Here is a 19,709-nt window from a genome sequence, read left to right on the forward strand (position 1 = left end):
GTCCGATGTCCAATATAAGTATCATTTTACATGTTTCAATTTTCAAAATGTTTTAAGGCAAGAAAGTTCCACTGACATATCAATATCGGTTATCAGTATTAGGACAGCCTTAAAATAATAATCACTAGCATTGCTACAAAAAAACCCAGCTGAGCCATTTGGTACAGGGTCTCTTCCCCTGGCCCTGCCACAGACATCTGATGAGCAGGGCCAGCACTCACGCTTCCACTTCTCACCTTCTCCACAGTCTGTGAAACTGCACAGACACTGGTTGGTTGACTTGTAATAGAGCTAATGAACCTGAGGCTTGTAAAATGCTCTCTTCTTTCTGAAGAATGTACTTAATAAAATAAAAGACAACTGATCGGGGCTTCCCTGGTGGTGCAGTGGTTAAGAATCCACCTGCCAACGCAGGGGACACAGGTTCGAGCCCTGGTCCGGGAAGATCCCACATGCCACAGAGCAACTAAGCCCGTGCGTCACAACTACTGAGCCTGCGCTCTAGAACCCGCGAGCCACAACTACTGAGTCCACATGCCACAACTACTGAAGCCCACGCACCTAGAGCCCATGCTCTGCAACAAGAGAAGCCACCGCAATGAGAAGCCTGCACACCGCAACGAAGAGTAGCCCCCGCTCACCGCAACTAGAGAAAGCCGGCGCACAGCAACAAAGACCCAACACAGCCAAAAATTAAAAATTAATTAATTAAATAAATTAAAAAAAAAAAAAAAGACAACTGATCATCCAACTGGTAGCTGAAAGTATTCATGTTTGCTGTACTCAGATAATGTGGAAGGATTTTAGATGTACTTCAAAGGCAACAATACACCCCTCATTCTATGTAATTTAATTTTATATGTTGATATTAACCTGACAACTCATGAAGTCACAAATCTGTTTATTTCTGTTTCCTAATGTTCTTCATTCCTGATAGAGGGGCTTTAAAGGGGAAGTGTTTCAGGTTTCCAAGACACATTCTGCTCACGTCAGGGAACATGGCCTAGAAAACCCTCTTCCTCTCTCACTGCTCAGGCTCCTTCTAGGCCAGGTTTGTTTGCTGCCCAGGAGCCTCCAGCCCTACATTTAATAATAATTTACAAAAGCTCAAAAGTACTATACCATCTTCCCACATCCAAACGTCATTCTAGCTCCAGCTAATTCCTAGGATCAAGTGTTTGAAGTAAAAGAAGAGTCCATCCAATTCTGGTCTATCCCTTATCCAGGGGAAGAAAAATTTTAAATCAGTTTGGGGATTCTGGCTCACTACAGTTACCAGGACCTTATTTTTCCTAATCAAAAACCAGGATAGGTGGCTGCTAAATGTCTTTTTTCCCAATTTGTAAACTGGCTTGGAGGAAAAAGTATAAAAAAATTAAAGCACCTTCAACATCTGGAAAGCTACCTTTATTAAAAAGGAAAAAAAAAATGCCATAAACCAAGACTATCCCAGAAAATCTGACACAGAGACACCATAATGAAAAGGTCAGTGAGAGCTCCAAAAAAATCAGTCAGACCCCAGGACCCACGTAAAAACTGACTCAAGCTTTCTGTTAGGCATTAAACTTACTCACGTCTCAGGGATTTTCTGGGGATGATAAAGAACCACTTAATGCCCTGTGTGGCTAACACTGAACTAGCATCTGGATGGATCTTGCTGAGGCTTTCACTCCTGGGTATTCATCTTTCTATGACATTTCCTGACTCCAAACAATTAGTTTAAAGGTCTCTGGAAGTGAGCTAAGGCTATACGTAATGAGGGGGTAAACATATGTAAGGTTTAGGGAAGGGTCAAATAGAAGCTGATGGACCTGTACAGCCAATGTACTGGGTCAACCGGGAACAAAATGGCTTTTATGCACTTACTTGACTTGTCATCAAGGATAACAACTCCCTGCTTGCTCACACTATATACATTATGGATGATGAACTTGGAGTTGACAAGTTTAACGTCTAAAACTTCTTCTAAGGAATCCAGGCCAAGGATTTTCTGTAAACTAAAAAAGATAAATAATGATTAAATTAATTAGTTACTTTTTAAAAATCATTATCTGCCCAAGAACTGGCACTGTAAAAGATCAATCTTTAGAATGTGCTGTTTTCGTACATTTCACCCAATCTTTGTGGGGCAAAAAGGCTAGACATTGCATATATAAAACAAACTTAAAAGAGATCATTTTGTTATTAACATAGTACTTCACTAATTTAAAAACACAACACACTGAATGTCAAGAAAATGACTTTCTAAGTAAAATATTATAATAACAAAAACTAGCTTATCCAATGATGAGAAACTGCTGTGAGTACGTCTTTATAAGAATTAAAAAAGAAAAAAAAACTTGCTATGACATTGTTAACTTTAATTACCTATTGTACATCAAATATCTAGGAGAGCAAATTTTCCATTACATGTTTCATTAAGCTTAAGATTTCAGTGTAACTAGAAAGTTTAAAGACTTTTACATAACTAATTATTAGAGAAATACAAATCAAAACTACGAGTTACCACCTCACACTGGTCAGAATGGCTATCATCAAAAAGTCTGCAAATAGGACTTCCCTGGTGGCGCAGTGGTTGAGAATCTGCCTGCCAATGCAAGGGACACGGGTTCGAGCCCTGGTCTGGGAAGATCCCACATGCCTCGGAGTGACTAGGCCCGTGAGCCACAATTGCTGAGCCTGCGCGTCTGGAGCCTGTGCTCCGCAACAAGGGAGGCCGCGATAGTGAGAGGCCCGTGCACCGCGATGAAGAGTAGCCCCCACTTGCCACAACTAGAGAAAGCCCTTGTGCAGAAACGAAGACCCAGCACAGCCATAAATAAATAAATAAATAAAATTAAAATATATATTAAAAAAAAGTCTGCAAATAATAAATGCTGGAGAGGGTGTGGAGAAAAGGGAACCCTCTTACACTGTTAGTGGGAATATAAATTGGTGCAGCCACTATGGAAAACAGTCTGGAAGTTCCTTAAAAAACTGAAAATAGAGCTACCATATGATCCAGCAATCCTACTCCTGGGCACATATCTGGAAAAGATGAAAACTCTAATTCAAAAAGATATATGCACCCCAAGGTTCACTGCAGCACTATTAACAATAGCCCAGACATGCAAGCAACCTAAGTGTCCATTAACAGATGAATGGATAAAGATATGGTACATATACACAATGGAATACTACTCAGCCATAAGAAAGAATGAAATATTGCCATCTGCAGCAACATGGGTGGACCTACAGATTATCATACTAAGTGAAGTGAGTGAGACAGAAAAAGACAAATATTATATGACATCACTTATATGTGGAATCTAAAAAAATAATACAAATCAACTTATTTACAGAACAGAAACAGACTCACAGACATAGAAACAAATTTATGGTTACCAAAGGGTAAAGGGGAGGGGGAGGGATAAATTAGGAGTATGGGATTAACGGATACACACCACTATATATAAAATAGATAAACAACAAGGATTTACTGTATAGCACATGGAACTATATTCAATATCTTGTAATAACCTATAATGGAAAAGAATCTGAAGCTGTACACTTGAAACTAACACAATATTGTAAATCGACTATAGTTAAATTTTAAAAAACAAAAATAAAAATAATTAAACATTAGGTGATTTTGGACCAGTGGCAAAAAAAAAAAAAAAAAAAAAAAGAACTTTTAAAGTTCTATTCTTAACTAGTATATAAATGACAATAGAAAATTCCCAGAATTCAGTTAAATTATGTTTGCTAAGCAGCATAGCTGCAAATAATGCAATCAAATTTGAGAGTTTTATACAGTTTCAGAACATTAAATATGCAGAGAGCAGTAGAGAAGCAAAACAGAAAAAAAAAAAAAACTTAAAGTTCTCATTAATACCAAATGCACGTACTATGATAATGTCATAGTCTTCCATATCTCTTCTACATTGGCCTCTGTCAGCTGTCTGCGGTGGACGAGACGGCAAGCTGGCACCTCTCCAATAGCAATGCTGTGACGCTTGTACCACATCTCAGAATTCTAATTGGGGTGGGGGAGGAGAGTAAGACAGAAAGAGAGAGAGTAAGTATTTCAATAGACAGAGGTATGATTTTATGAGAAATTTCTTTGATTTGGTTATTTTTAACTTGTTTTAAAATAATAATTTGAAACATTAACTTTCTTTGCATGGACTGCAGAGTAATAAAGTATGACTCAAAGATCAGGTCATGTCATAAATGAATATTCAAGAATTGCAAAAGAGCTATGGCAATAAGCATGACATTAGCTATTTTTCCCTGTGGGAGTTCCAACTAATCAGTGAAGTAGCAGTAAAATAAAATTTCATTAATTCAAATTAATAAATATCGAGGAATATCTATGCACATTCACACACTGTCCAAATTAAGTGATTGTTAAAAATAACATTAAAGTCTATTACTTTCAAGAATTCTCTGTTTTTTATAAGAAAAGATCAAATAAGTACAATGTTAGATAGCAGGCCCCAGATCTTAGGCATCTGAAGAAGGCAGGAAAAAAAAGAGCTCCACAAGGACAGCTGGAGATGGCCGGGAAGAAAAACTAAAGCCCAGAGAGGTTAAGTAATTTGCTCAAAGTCACACAGCTTTAGTGCTTCAACATTCTTAGCACCTCCCTTCTCACATTTAGGCTACTAGACAGAAATCTTAAAACTTCCTTTTGGTAATCACAGAGAGGAACTATGAATTTTTAAAGGCAAAACATATAAGAAATCACCTACAAAGGGTTTTTATAATAGTTTTTTGCAGAAGTGTCATTATAGAAAATATCTTATTAATTGGAAAAAATTAACTGGAAAGTTGTTTTTTGATGTGGTTTTTGGTTTCATTTTTGGAGAATTACTGAACTACAAAAGAAACTTGAAGCTCACATGGATTTGTGACTTTTTTTTTTTAAAGTATCCAAATTAGGTGTTCTCTTTTAAAGGCAGGAATATCAGTTGTTGCATTTGCCTAGCAAATTCACTTCTAAAAGTTATCTTAAAGAAATACTCAACTATTTAACTGTAAAGATACTGTTCATTGCATTGTTTACACACATACTGAAAAAGCTGAAAACATGGTACATATCTAACAGTAAAGAACTGGATAAATAAACCATAATCCTTTATAGACATGATGCAGATATTAAAAATGATATTGAATGTTGAATAACATGAAAAAATGGACACAATACACTGTTCTAAGTGAAGAATATAGGCTACCAAAACAGCACAGCACGATCCATTTTGTTGTTAAAAACATGTGTGAAAAAAATAAAACACAACAAAAATGTTAATATTAATTCTCTCTGGATGATATTAAGAGTAATTTTTTTTCTTTTGTCTCTACCTATGAACAATTCTGTTAATAACAGCAATAGCAGTTAATAGTTTCTGAAAACCTGTGTGTCAGGCACCTTCTAAACACTTTATAGATAGGAAGTCACTTGATTCTCATAATGACCTTACCCCAGGGGGGTGTTTTCATCCCACTTTCACCAAAAAGAAAACTGAGACACAGACACAGAGAATAAAACAGAGAAACAAGATCGCACAGCTAGTAAATGAAGGAGCCAAGATTCAAATCCAGCAGTCTGTCTCCAGAGCTCACACTTGTACTCTCCACATTACACTGCCCCTCAGCAAACACAACCAATCATTTTATTTGCCTCACTTCGTTTTATTTTATAAAATGGCTAGGCAAGAGAGAGGATAGGACAGAACAAAAACAAAAACGAACAAGCAAAGTGGAGGCAGAGATACAAAGAGGGAAAGTAAGATAGAAGAAATGAAGACGAGCTCAGGTCCTTTAAGAAAGATGGACTGTTTCTCTATTGACTACTAACCTCATCAACCTAAAACCTGCATAAGGCCCAACTGGGGAAACAGATCCTGCTCTGCCATTCTTCCTCTGGACAGTCCTCTTCCTCCGGACAGCCCAAGCTTTAGAGGAACTGTAGCAAGTGAGGAGCTCAAACCTCCACCACTTGATTTAGGGGGAAGTACAAGAAAAGGCAAGAGCAACATTATCAGAAATATACACACAGACGACCAGCGACATGACAAGCTGTGGGGGAAATGCTTGATGAATCTGAGACACTGGTATACCACCACTTCAGGGCTGATGAAAAATTAGAAACTGAAAACAGAAGAGAGAAGAGAGACGACACTGTCTTCTTCATTGGTGCATGAAAGTGTGCTAATGAGCAGCTGGTCTTCCTAAAGGTTCACAGAACCAAAAAGAACAAAAAAGGGAAGTTATTATATCGATGACATAAATACACATTAGTTTAATATGGGGTTTTACCTCTTTTGTATAAACAATACTAGATGACATTATAATGAAAAAACGTCTGTTGAATAACCACTCTACTGATGGGGTCATATTAGGTGGTTAAACACAAATGTTAAAAAAAATGAACCTGATTTCATGGAGCTGATCTTTTAACTTTCTTAAGTACAGGAACTATCAGCTAGACCTTAATTAAGTTCTCCTCATTCGTAATGAATTAAATAGTCCTCAAATACCCTTTGTGCTCACTCTTTCAGAGTAGTTCCACTTTGTTTTCTAATAATCTATCATCGTATTGAATACTTCACTAGACTGTGAGCCCTTTTGGAGGAAAAACCGTATTACATACAACTGCATCTGTCGAACCTGGCAGGACGCGTGGCACACGGTAGACAATCAACAAATCTTTGTGGAATGAACGTTAATGACTTTCAAATACGATCTCTCATCTAAGTTCCAGAGCTTTTATCTCCACCTGCCTGTTAGATACTTCCATTTAATACAACCCACCTTTCTCATCAAACATACTTAAAACTACATTCATCACTGTCCCTGACAAATCTGCAAGTTCATATGGAGTCCCCATTTCTGTCACTGGTGTCACTCTTTTTCTTGAATTATTTTTGATAAAGCTTAAGCTGCTTAATTATTCTCTCCAAACTGAGAAACAATATAACCTCTTTTAAAAAAATTTTTTTTCTTTCAATCACATCGCCTAAAAATGTTTACAACAGATCTTTGCAAACGTATGAACTGGACATCCAGTCCTATAAGACTAGATTAACTTAAAACATTGGTGTTAGTACAATTCGTAAAAACTGCCGTATAAAATTTTTGTCTGCATTTTATTTTTTAGCATTATGGCAATCTTAATAGTTTTCTACTGAGGATATTTCAAGGAAAAAGTACACCCCAAAAAAGGTAGTTTATTCTACAATGTGCTTAGGTTTCCCAAAACTAGCAGAACCTACCTTTGTTCATATTGTGTCAGGACTCACTCCACAATCTTCCATGCCTCAAACTTCACACTTTCAACTGGTAATAATTATAACAAAGTTCAGGAAGAGAAGAGAAAGAGGGAGAAGAGAAAAATTATAGAATAGAAAGGAAAAGGAAATTATAAGGGAGTTTTAAGAGAAAACTGCTCAGTCTAAACATATGAAAACAGCTACCATATATTCAGTCATAGTGTCAATAGGCAAGAGTGAAAAAATGCAAAAGCCAATCTTCCTGTGTTACTAGTCTCTCAGCTATTAACGGATAAGATATTGTTTTAAAGTGCTTTCAGACCACTGTTTCCAAGGGACCGACAGAAAAACTGGACTAAGCCTGATGGTTCACAGACTATTTCTTATCTTTCCCTCTTCTAGTCCTCCAGCTTCTATAATGGCACTTACCATCACAACTGGCCTCACTGGGATATTCTCTTGTGAAGTGCCTGGTGGGGGATCATTCCATTCTGGAAATTTAATAACATCCTTTTGATATGGGGGCCTCTTTGGATATGGTCTCAGGGGTGAGGAAGGAGGAAATCTAAAAATCAAGAAGAAAATATTATTGCAGTCAGTGGGAAACACAGATATTTTAACAATAGTCCCCACTTCTTTTAACCTTGAGAGTTTATATAACTCCAAACTTCAGGTAATGAATTCATACTTAAATCATTATATACGGCTAATAGTACCCAACAATGTATGATTTTTTAAAAGCATTCATTTGGCCACAGCTGATGAGCCTCTTGCAGGGCACGCACACCCCACACCTTTTCCTCGTCTTCTTGGCCAGGTTGGCTCCTCCAGCTCCCCCCAAGGGGGACGAGGAGGAGGAGGAATGATTCTGCAGGCAGCCTGCAAGATTGACAATTTGAAGCACACTGTCTGTACAGCTGCTGAGTTCGTTGTGGGGGAGTGAAGGGCTGTCATAACGATGACTCCTGGAGCCGTGTGGCTGACAGGGTCTTGGTGATCTGGCAGGGTGTCAGGCCTGAGCCTCTGAGGTGGGAGAGCCGAGCTCAGGACATTGGTCCACCAGAGACCTCCCGGCCCCACGTAGTATCAAACGGCGAAAGCTCTCCCAGAGATCTCCATCACAACATCAAGACCCAGCTCCACTCAACAACCAGCAAGCTACAGTGCTGGACACCCTATGCCAAACAACTAGCAAGACAGGAACACAACCCCACCCATGAGCAGAGAGGCTGCCTAAAATCATAATAAATTCACAGACACCCCAAAACACACCACTGGATGTGGTCCTGCCCACCAGAAAGACAAGATCCAGCCTCGTCCACCAAAACCCAGGCACCAGTCTCCTCCACCAGGAAGCCTACACAACCCACTGAACCAACCTTACCCAATGGGAGCAGACACCAAAAACAATGGGAACTACAAACCTGCAGCCTGCAAAAAGGAGACCCCAAACACAGTAAGTTAAGCAAAATGAGAAGACAGAGAAATACACAGATGCTCCAGATTAAGGAGCAAGGTAAAAACCCACCAGACCAAACAAATGAAGAGGACATAGGCAGTCTACCTGAAAAAGAATTCAGAGTAATGATAGTAAAGATGATCCAAAATCCTGGAAATAGAATGGAGAAAATACAAGAAACGTTTAACAAGGAACTAGAAGAACTAAAGAGCAAACAAACAATGATGAACAACACAATAAATGAAATTAAAAATTCTCTAGAAAGAATCAATAGCAGAATAACTGAGGCAGAAGAATGGATAAGTGACCTGGAAGATAAAATAGTGGAAATAATTACCACAGAGCAGAATAAAGAAAAAAGAATGAAAAGAATTGAGGACAATCTCAGAGACCTCTGGGACAACATTAAACACACCAACATTCGAATTATAGGGGTCCCAGAAAAAGAAGAGGAAAAAAAAGTGACTGAGAAAATACTTGAAGAGATTATAGTTGAAAACTTCCTTAACATGGGAAAGGAAATAGTCAATCAAGTCCAGGAAGCGCAGACAGTCCCATACAGGATAAATCCAAGGAGAAACAAGCCAAGACACATATTAATCAAACTATCAAAAATTAAATACAAAAAAAATATTAAAAGCAGCAAGGGAAAAGCAACAAATAACATACAAGGAAATCCCCATAAGGCTAACGGCTGATCTTTCAGCAGAAACTCTGCAAGCCAGAAGGGAGTAGCAGGACATAATTAAAGTGATGAAAGGGAAAAACCTACAACCAAGATTACTCTACCCAGCAAGGATCTCATTCAGATTTGATGGAGAAATAAAAACCTTTACAGACAAGCAAAAGCTAAGAGAATTCAGCAACACCAAACCAGCTTTACAACAAATGCTAAAGGAACTTCTCTAGGCAGGAAACACAAGAGAAGGAAAAGACCTAAAATAACAAACCCAAAACAATTAAGAAAATGGTAATAGGAACATACATATTGATAATTACCTTAATTGTACATGGATTAAATGCTCCAACCAAAAGACACAGTCTGGCTGAATGGATACAAAAAAAAGACCCGTAAATATGCTGTCTACAAGAGACCCACTTCAGACCTAGGGACACACACAGACTGAAAGTGAGGGGATGGAAAAAGATATTCCATGCAAATGGAAATCAAAAGAAAGCTGGAGTAGCAATTCTCATATCAGACAAAACAGACTTTAAAATAAAGACTAGTACAAGAGACAAAGAAGGACACTACATAATGATCAAGGGATCAATCCAACAAAAAAGATATAAAAATTGTAAATATTTATGCACCCAACATAGGAGCACCCCAATACATAAGGCAAATGCTAACAGCCATAAAAGGGGAAATCGACAATAACACAATAGGAAGAGGGGACTTTAACACCCCACTTTCACCAATGGACAGATCATCCAAAATGAAAATAAATAAGGAAACACAAGCTTTAAATGATACATTAAACAGATGGACTTAACCGATATTTATTGGACATTCCATCCAAAAACAGCAGATTACACTTTCTTCTCAAGTGCTTATGGAACATTCTCCAGGATAGATCATATCTTGGGTCACAAAAAAGCCTTGGTAAATTTAAGAAAATTGAAATCGTATCAAGTAACTTTTCTGACCACAACACTATGAGACTAGATATCAATTACAGGAAAAATTCTGTAAAAAAATACAAACACATGGAGGCTAAACCATACCCTACTTAGTAACCAAGAGATCACTGAAGAGATCAAAGAAGAAATCAAAAAATACCTAGAAACAAATGACAATAAAAACATGACGACCCAAAACCTATGGGATGCAGCAAAAGCAGTTCTAAGAGGGAAGTTAACAGCAGTACAATCTTACCTCAAGAAACAAGAAACATCTCAAATAAACAACCTAACCTTACACCTAAAGCAATTAGAGAAAGAAGAACAAAAGAACTCCAAAGTTAGCAGATGGAAAGAAAGCATAAAGATCAGATCAGAAATAAATGAAAAAGAAATGAAGGAAACGATAACAAAGATCAATAAAACTAAAAGCTGGTTCTTTGAGCACATAAAAAACATTGATAAACCATTAGCCAGACTCATCAAGAAAAAAAGGGAGAAGACTCAAATCAACAGAATTAGAAATAAAAAAGGAGAAGTAACAACTGACACTGCAGAAATACAAAGGACCATGAGAGATTACTACAAGCCAAAAAAATACTATATGCCAATAAAATGCAAAACCTGGAAGAAATGGACAAATTCTTAGAAAAGCACAACCTTCCGAAAATCACAAGCACTAAAATTGAAACTGTGATTAAAAATCTTCCAACAAACAAAAGCCCAGGACCAGATGGCTTCATTGGAGAATAATATCAAACATTTAGAGAAGAGCTAACACCTATCCTTCTCAAAGTCTTCCAAAATATGGCAGAAGGAGGAACACTCCCAAACTCATTCTGCGAGGCCACCATCACCCTGATACCAGAACCAGACAAAGATGTCACAAAAAAAGAAAACTACAGGCTAATATCACTGATGAACATAGATGCAAAAATCCTCAACAAAATACTGGCCAACAGAATCAAACAGCACATTAAAAGGATCATACACCATGATCAAGTGGGGTTTATCCCAGGAATGCAAGGATTCTTCAATATACGCAAATCAATCAATGTGATAAACTACACTAACAAACTGAAGGAGAAAAACCACATGATCATCTCAATAGATGCAGAAAAAGCTTTCGACAAAGCCAACACCCAGTTATGATAAAAACCCTCCAGAAAGTAGGCATAGAAGGAAGTTACTTCAATATAATAAAGGCCATATATGACAAACCCACAGCCAACATCGTTCTCAATGGTGAAAAACTGAAACCATTTCCACTAAGATCAGGAACAAGACAAGGTTGCCCACTCTCACCACTATTATTCAACATAGTTTTGGAAGTTTTAGCCACAGCAATCAGAGAAGAAAAAGAAATAAAAGGAATCCAAATTGGAAAAGAAGAAGTAAAGCTGTCACTGTTTGCAGATGACATGATACTATACATAGAGAATCTTAAAGATGCTACCAGAAAACTACTAGAGCTAATCAATGAATTTGGTAAAGTAGCAGGATACAAAATTAATGCACCGAAGTCTCTTGCATTCCTATACACTAATGATAAAATTTTTGAAAGAGAAATTTAGGAAACACTCCCATTTACCATTGCAACAAAACGAATAAAATACTTAGGAATAAACCTACCTAAGGAGACAAAACATCTGTCTGCAGAAAACTATAAGACACTGATGAAAGAAATTAAAGAGGATACAAACAGATGGAGAGATGTACCATGTTCTTGGATTGGAAGAATCAACATTGTGAAAATGACTATACTATCCAAAGCAATCTACAGATTCAATGCAATCCCTATCGAATTACCAATGGCATTTTTCACAGAACTAGAACAAAAAATTTCACAATTTGTAGGGAAACACAAAAGACCCCGAATAGCCAAAGCAAGCTTGAGAAAGAAAAACAGAGCTGGAGGAATCAGGCTCCTGGACTTCAGGCTATACTACAAAGCTACAGTTATCAAGACAGTATGGTACTGGCACAAAAACAGAAATATAGATCAATGGAACAGGATAGAAAGCCCAGAGATAAACCCACACACATATGGTCACCTTATCTTTGATAAAGGAGGCAAGAATATACAGTGGAGAAAAGACAGCCTCTTCAATAAGTGGTGCTGGGAAAACTGGACAGCTACATGCAAAAGAATGAAATTAGAACATTCCTTAACACCATACACAAAAATAAACTCAAAATGGATTAAAGACCTAAATGTAAGGCCAGACACTATAAAACTCTTAGAGGAAAACATAGGCAGAACACTCTATGACATAAATCACAGCAAGATCCTTTTTGACCCATCTCCTAGGGAAATGGAAATAAAAATAAAAATAAACAAATGGGACCTAATGAAACTTCAAAGCTTTTGCACAGCAAAGGAAACCATAAACAAGACGAAAAGACAACCCTCAGAATGGGGGAAAATATTTGCAAATGAAGCAACTGACAAAGGATTAATCTCCAAAATTTACAAGCAGCTCATGCAGCTCAATATCAAAAAAACAAACAACCCAATCCAAAAATGGGCAGAAGACCTAAATAGACATTTCTCGGGCTTCCCTGGTGGCGCAGTGGTTGAGAGTCTGCCTGCTAATGCAGGGGACACGGGTTCGAGCCCTGGTCTGGGAAGATCCCACATGCCGCGGAGCAGCTGGGCCCGTGAGCCACAATTGCTGAGCCTGCGCGTCTGGAGCCTGTGCCCCGCAACGGGAGGGGCCGCGATGGAGAAAGGCCCGCGCACCGCGATGAAGAGTGGCCCCCGCTTGCCGCAACTGGAGAAAGCCCTCGCACGAACCGAAGACCCAATACAGACAAAAATAAATAAATAAATAAATTAAATAGACATTTCTCCAAAGAAGATATACAGATTGCCAACAAACACATGAAAGGATGCTCAACATCACTAATCATTAGAGAAATGCGAATCAAAACTACAATGAGGGGCTTCCCTGGTGGCGCAGTGGTTGAGAATCCGCCTGCCAATGCAGGGGACACGGGTTCGAGCCCTGGTCTGGGAGGATCCCACATGCCACGGAGCAACTAGGCCCGTGAGCCACAATTACTGAGCCTGCGCATCTGGAGCCTGTGCTCCGCAACAAGAGAGGCCACGATAGTGAGAGGCCCGCGCACCGCGATGAAGAGTGGCCCCCGCTTGCCACAACTACAGAAAGCCCTCGCACAGAAACGAAGACCCAACACAGCCATAAATAAATAAATAAATAAATAAATAAATAAATATTTAAAAAAAAAAAAAAAAAAAAAACTACAATGAGGTATCACCTCACATAGGTCAAAATGGCCATCATGAAAAAATCTACAAACAATAAATGCTGGAGAGGGTGTGGAGAAAGGGGAACCCTCTTGCACTGTTGGTGGGAATGTAAATTGATGCAGCCAGTATGGAGAACAGTATGGAGGTTTCTCAGAAAACTAAAAATAGAACTAGCATACAACCCAGCAATCCCACTAATGCACATATACCCTGAGAAAACCATAATTCAAAAAGAGTCATGTACCACAATGTTCACTGCAGCTCTATTTACAATAGCCAGGACATGGAAGCAACCTAAGTGTCCATCGACAGATGAATGGATAAAGAAGATGTGGCACACATATACAATGGAATGTTACTCAGCCATAAAAAGAAACGAAATTGAGTTATTTGTAGTGAGGTGGATGGACCTAGAGACTGTCATGCAGAGTGAAGTAAGTCAGAAAGAGAAAAACAAATACCATATGCTAACACATATATATGGAATTAAAAAAAAATAAAGGGTTCTGAAGTACCTAAGGGCAGGACAGGAATAAAGACACAGATGTACAGCATGGACTTGAGGACACGGGGAGGGGGAAGGGTAAGCTGGGACGAAGTGAGAGAGTGACATGACATATATACACTACCAAATGTAAAATAGATAGCTAGTGGGAAGCAGCCACATAGCACAGGGAGATCAGCTCGGTGCTTTGTGTCCACCTAGAGGGGTGGTATAGGGAGGGTGGGAGGGAGATGAAAGAGGGAGGAAATATGGGGATATATGTATATGTATAGCTGATTCACTTTGTTATATAGCAGAAACTAACACACAATTTTAAAGCAATTATACTCCAATAAAGACGTTAAAGAAGTAAAAAAAATTTTTTTTAATTTTTTAAATAAAAACATCCATTCATTATGCCCATTAAATAACATTTATGAAGAAAAACAGGAATCAAACATGTGATGTAGTTTTAAATAGATAAATAAATAAACCTTGGTCTGTCACTTGATTTTCATGATTAAACATGCTCTTAATGGGATACAAGGGTAAGCCATTTCTTTCACCCAGCTCAAAATCCTTACTGCTTCATAACTCCTGCTGAAACTTTTAGGTGGTAAGTATGCAAATAGAAATTATTGACAGATAAATCTTCAGTAATACTTGTTGAGGAAACTAACATTAGCACAAAAATCATTTGGCCTAAAATTCATTTTCATAACTATTTCTAATAAAGATTAATCCTCCTCTCCTTGAATATCCAACACCTCACAATGAGACTGAAGCTTCAGTCTAAAAATCCATCTCGGAGGAGATATAAAGCTTCCCAATATCCTTATTCTGCCCTTTTATACTCCTTTCTGTTTTTATTCCCCCTGGGAATCAACATCATCATTCCTTGGATGAATACATAGAAGTCTAAAGAACAATAGAGGTAATTAAATACATATTTTTCTCAGAGCATCTTTTTCCGTTAGCTTGCTAGAGAAGGATATGTTGCATTGCACTGAAAAAGCAATGCAAGAACTCTAGTTCTTAAAGTTGACATCGGGACTTCCCTGGTGGTCCAGTGGTTAAGAATCCGCCTTCCAATGCAGGGGATGCGAGATCAATGCCTGGTCGGGGAACTAAGATCCCACATGCTGCGGGACAACTCAGCCCACACACCACAACTACTGAGGCACACAAGCCACAACTAGAGAGCCTGCATGCTGCAACTACAGAACCCTCACGCCACAACTAGAGAGCCCACACACTGCAACTACTGAGCCCACGCACCACAACTAGAGACATGCCCACACACCACAACTGAGAGCCCACGTGCCACAATGAAAGATCCCACATGCCACAACAAAGATCCTGAGTGCTGCAAATAAGACCCAATGCAGCCAAAAATAAAATAAAATAAATTAAAAAGTAGACATAGAAGTTAGTAGGTAATGACTTTTTCTCTTCATTTTTTCTTTATTTAAGCCGAAATAAAGGCTTAAAATCTTGTCCATGATATCCACAAAAAAATAATCCAAATAAACTATAAAGATCTTATTCATAAGGCAACTGCAGAAATAAAGAATTTTAAAAAATGTCTACTGTTTACAAGGAAAGTTTGTATTGAGGTGAATCAGAAGAATCATAAATAATAAGAGAACTATGGAGAAACATTTCAAAAACAGTCACAATAGACTTCAAAAAGGATGACTAACAGAGAGAAGTTGAGCTTCATCTTCTCTGAAAAGAACATCCAATAACTGCACTTTACTTGAAAAGTCAGTTTTGAGTCAGTAAGAAAAAAAAGAGGTCTTGAAATCATTAAATCAAATTAAGGATAAATAAACTGAAAGACAGCTTAAATTTCTGGTACTCAAGTTACCAACGCAGGTATTTCCAAATGATTCCAGTGAAAGTTATCCTACTTTGTAAGTAAAGGCTGGCTTACCAAAGTCCAATCCTATTTCTTAGAAGCCAACAATCACAGCAAAAGTCCTATTTCCAGCCAAAGTATAGCATGTGTATGCACACACATGCACACACATACACACTCACTCGCATACACACATACACTCTCACATTCACATATACAATATTGCATATAATTTCAGGAATTCACAGACCACCCACCTCTCAATCCTTTAAAAATTAAACATAATCCCTACCCCCACCCCATCACTAATACCCACTGCTTACTTCTTTTCCCCATTCCTTCAACTACAACGTGAAAAGTATGGACCTGAGTTCCAACCTTGGCTCTCTCACAAACTGTTTGTCCTTTGGAAAGTGAAAGCGTCTCTAAATCATAGCTTTTTTACTTGTTAAATGAAGAGATTAAATTGGATGATCCATAAATTTCCTCCTAGGTTCAAAATATGTTTCTTGTATTCCCATACCCAGAAACAAGTAATATCTTCCAAAGACCAAAGCAGAATATCTTATGTGGAGAACTGTGATTGATGAGATACTAGGGAGTCACTTTCTTCCTCTGCCCCGATGAGATGAGGTCTGTGCTGTAACATCTGCAGCTGTCAGTACTGATGCGGTATCTTCACAGCTGACTGGCAACCTGACCTGAGATGAAATGCAGAAGAGCTCCCTCTAGAGGACCACCTGTATTTTGTGCATTGACTGTTCAATTTCTAACATGTTAATCATGTCATCTCTATTCCAAATGTCACATTTTTCACTTAGGGGAATTAAGGCCCAAAAGAGGAACACAACTTATTAAAAGCCCAGCAGCTACCTGGCCAAGAGAGCAAATCTTGCACAAAAGATTTGCAAGCTCTTTAATAAGAAAATTATAAAGTTTTATTAAAAGGCATCAAAGAACTAAATTGATAGAGATATCATGTTAGTGAATAAGAAGATTCAATATCATAAAATGTCAATTTTCATCATGAAGATATATAGTTACAACGAAATTCCAGTCAACATATAAAGTTTTCCATGACACAAGATAAACTGATTCTAAAATTTATACGGAAATGCAAGGGACCAAATATAATCAAGACATTCTTAAAGAAGAAAAGCAAAGTGAGGTGACTTACTGTACCAGCTATTAAGCTAAGATAATACGGTAGGATGATACTGGTGGCATGGACCATGATTCCTCAACTCAGAATTATTGATATTTGTGCTGTATAATTCTTTGTCGTGGGAGGCAGTTCTGCACACTGTGCAGATCCACTAGATGTTAGCATGTTCTCCCAAGCGTGACAACCAAAAATGTCTCTAAATATTGTCCCCTGAAGAATGGCCCCCAGTTGTAAACCATGAGTAAAAACAGGCAATCTAAAACAAATACATACATGTTTAGAAACCTGATTTATGACAGAACAGACATTACAGATCAATGAAAAAGTACAGACTGTTCAATAAAGTAGTCTGATCCAATTGGTTATCCATTTGGGAACAGTGATATTGCATCCCTGTGGCAGACTGCACTTCCAAAGATGTTTTGCAACGTTACCTCCCACCTACATGTGCTTCTGCAATGTGATCTTGCCACTACCCCAACAAGAGGTAGAGTGTATCTGAGTTAGGGTGAGCCCTCTCTAACTGATTTGATAAATAGAAGATGGCAGAAGTGACAGTGTGGCAGTTCTGGGCACTAGCCTTTAACTAGCCTGAAACTTTCTTCCTGCCTCTTGGAACTCTTGCTCTTGTATCATTCATTCTTGCAAAGCTCCCTCTTGGAAACCAGTCATCACGTAAGAAGTGCGACTACCCTGAGCCCAGCATGCTGTGAGATGCCTAAGCAACAGGAAGAGTCCCTAGAAGATGAGACCCTGCATGGAAAGAAATTGAGGTCAAGGAGCACCAAAGTTCCAGACTTGTGGATGAAGAAGTTATCATGGAGGTGGATTCCGCAGCCTCAGCTGATGTCCAGCTAAGTCCTTCCAAATTCCCAACCCACAAAATTACGTAAAAATTACAATGATTGTTTTAAGCCACTAGGTTTGGGCATAGCTTTGTTACACAACAATAGATAACCAGAACAGAAGTGTGTGGCATCAGGGCCAGGCAGTGAGTGGAGGTCTGAAGGAGCTCAGAGAGACTTGTTAGTGGAGGCTGGAAGAACAGCGAGGAAGTTGTTATTGGAAGATGGAGAAAGACCCATGTTACATAGTGGCATGAAGTTCAGTTAAAACTGGCACCTTCGGTAACAAGGAAAATACAAAAGATGGATCTAAGGAGTTTTCCAGGATGAATGTTCAAAGTGCCGACTTGTTTCTTTTAGCCTTGATAACAAGATATAGACAAAGAGAGAGAAACTGAAGAAGGAACTTTTTAGTTTTTAAGCAGAATTTAGAGGCAATATAAAGGAGTCGTGACGTGAATGATTTGAAAACAAAGCTATGTCTCATCCCTAATCTCTCCCAGCAAAAGGTTCTCAGAGTAAAAATGGTCTTATAACAAATATCAAATTCAAGATGTTTCCAGTAAACTACTGTCTCAGAGCAGTCACAAGTGTGTGGCTATAAAACTTTTGCTATAACTTCAGTAAAATTTAAGGTAGTACCTTATAAAGCAGTACTTTAAGAATCTTAAGAGTGTTGTACCACAGCAGACTTATAACAGCCCAAGGCAGGGGAGAGTCTGTCTCAAAGAGATTTATGAGTGTGACTTTTGTCTAATGGATTAAAGCACAATGAAATTCATAGAAAAGCCACAGCATTGTAAAGATAATAGTACTAACAGAATCACCAGCCACTTGGACTAAAAAAGAAACAATTGAAAATTAAAAGAACAGTTAAGAATCTCAAGCTTCTATAAGCAGGAAGCATCTGAGAAAGATTTCCACTGCAGTCATGGGCCAGAATGACTCAGAAATTATAGCTAAGAGTACAAGGGTGTAGGCAGGAACCACACAGAATCACACCCAGGAAGCAGAACTGTGACCTAATCAAGGAATGGCAGACATATGTTCAACTGCATTTTTTTTAATTTACTTTTTTTTTTTTTTTAGGCATCAAATGGCTTCCTCCTAATTTATTAAATTTATTTATTTATTCATTTTTGGCTGTGTTGGGTCTTCATTGCTGCGTGTGGGCTTTCTCTAGTTGCAGCGAGTGGGGGCTACTCTTCATTGCAGTGCACAGGCTTCTCATTGCAGTGGCTTCTCTTTGTTGCGGAGCACGGGCTCTAGGTGTGTGGGCTTCGGTAGCTGTGGGGCGTGGGCTCAGTAGTTGTGGCTCGCGGGCTCTAGAGCGCAGGCTCAGTAGTTGTGGCGCACAGGCTTAGTTGCTCCACAGCACGTGGGATTTTCCCGGACCAGGGCTCGAACCCGTGTCCCCTGCATTGGCAGGAGGATTCTTAACCTCTGCGCCACCAGGGAAGTCCCTCAACTGCATTTTAGAAGTGCAACGTATGGGCTACTGATTCCTGTATGTGATGCCATAACAGGATGAATTTTGGGAGTCTTGAGGAAGCGGGTGAATATAGTTTGCAAACAAATGTTGTTGTGGTCAGATTGTATTTTTCAAGGATGGCCACGACATTATCTCCCATTCTTTATGCCTCTTCCACAATGTGACTTTAACACTCCCCATCAACAGGAGGAGATTATTTCTCTACTCCTTTGAACGTGAGTGAGCGCCGTGATTCTTTTGAATAAATAGAATA

The 19,709-nt window shown here is 38.6% G+C and overlaps 1 protein-coding gene across 2 annotated transcripts in view; it reads right to left on the reverse strand.

Moving 5' to 3' along the window:
* The window catches only part of DEPDC1B (DEP domain containing 1B), a 117,253-nt gene that overhangs the window by 61,247 nt on the left and 36,297 nt on the right, over positions 1-19,709 (reverse strand). For both annotated transcript variants that reach the window (XM_007176072.3, XM_057540852.1), the window contains exons 3-5: positions 7,683-7,818; positions 3,888-4,015; positions 1,867-1,997 (exon numbers count right to left, since the gene is read on the reverse strand). In XM_007176072.3, the coding sequence (XP_007176134.2) occupies positions 1,867-1,997; positions 3,888-4,015; positions 7,683-7,818 (395 nt within the window). The remainder of the gene's footprint in view (positions 1-1,866; positions 1,998-3,887; positions 4,016-7,682; positions 7,819-19,709) is intronic.

The sequence above is a fragment of the Balaenoptera acutorostrata genome, chromosome 2 (genome assembly GCF_949987535.1).
Source record: "Balaenoptera acutorostrata chromosome 2, mBalAcu1.1, whole genome shotgun sequence".
NCBI classification, from domain to species: Eukaryota; Metazoa; Chordata; class Mammalia; order Artiodactyla; family Balaenopteridae; genus Balaenoptera; species Balaenoptera acutorostrata.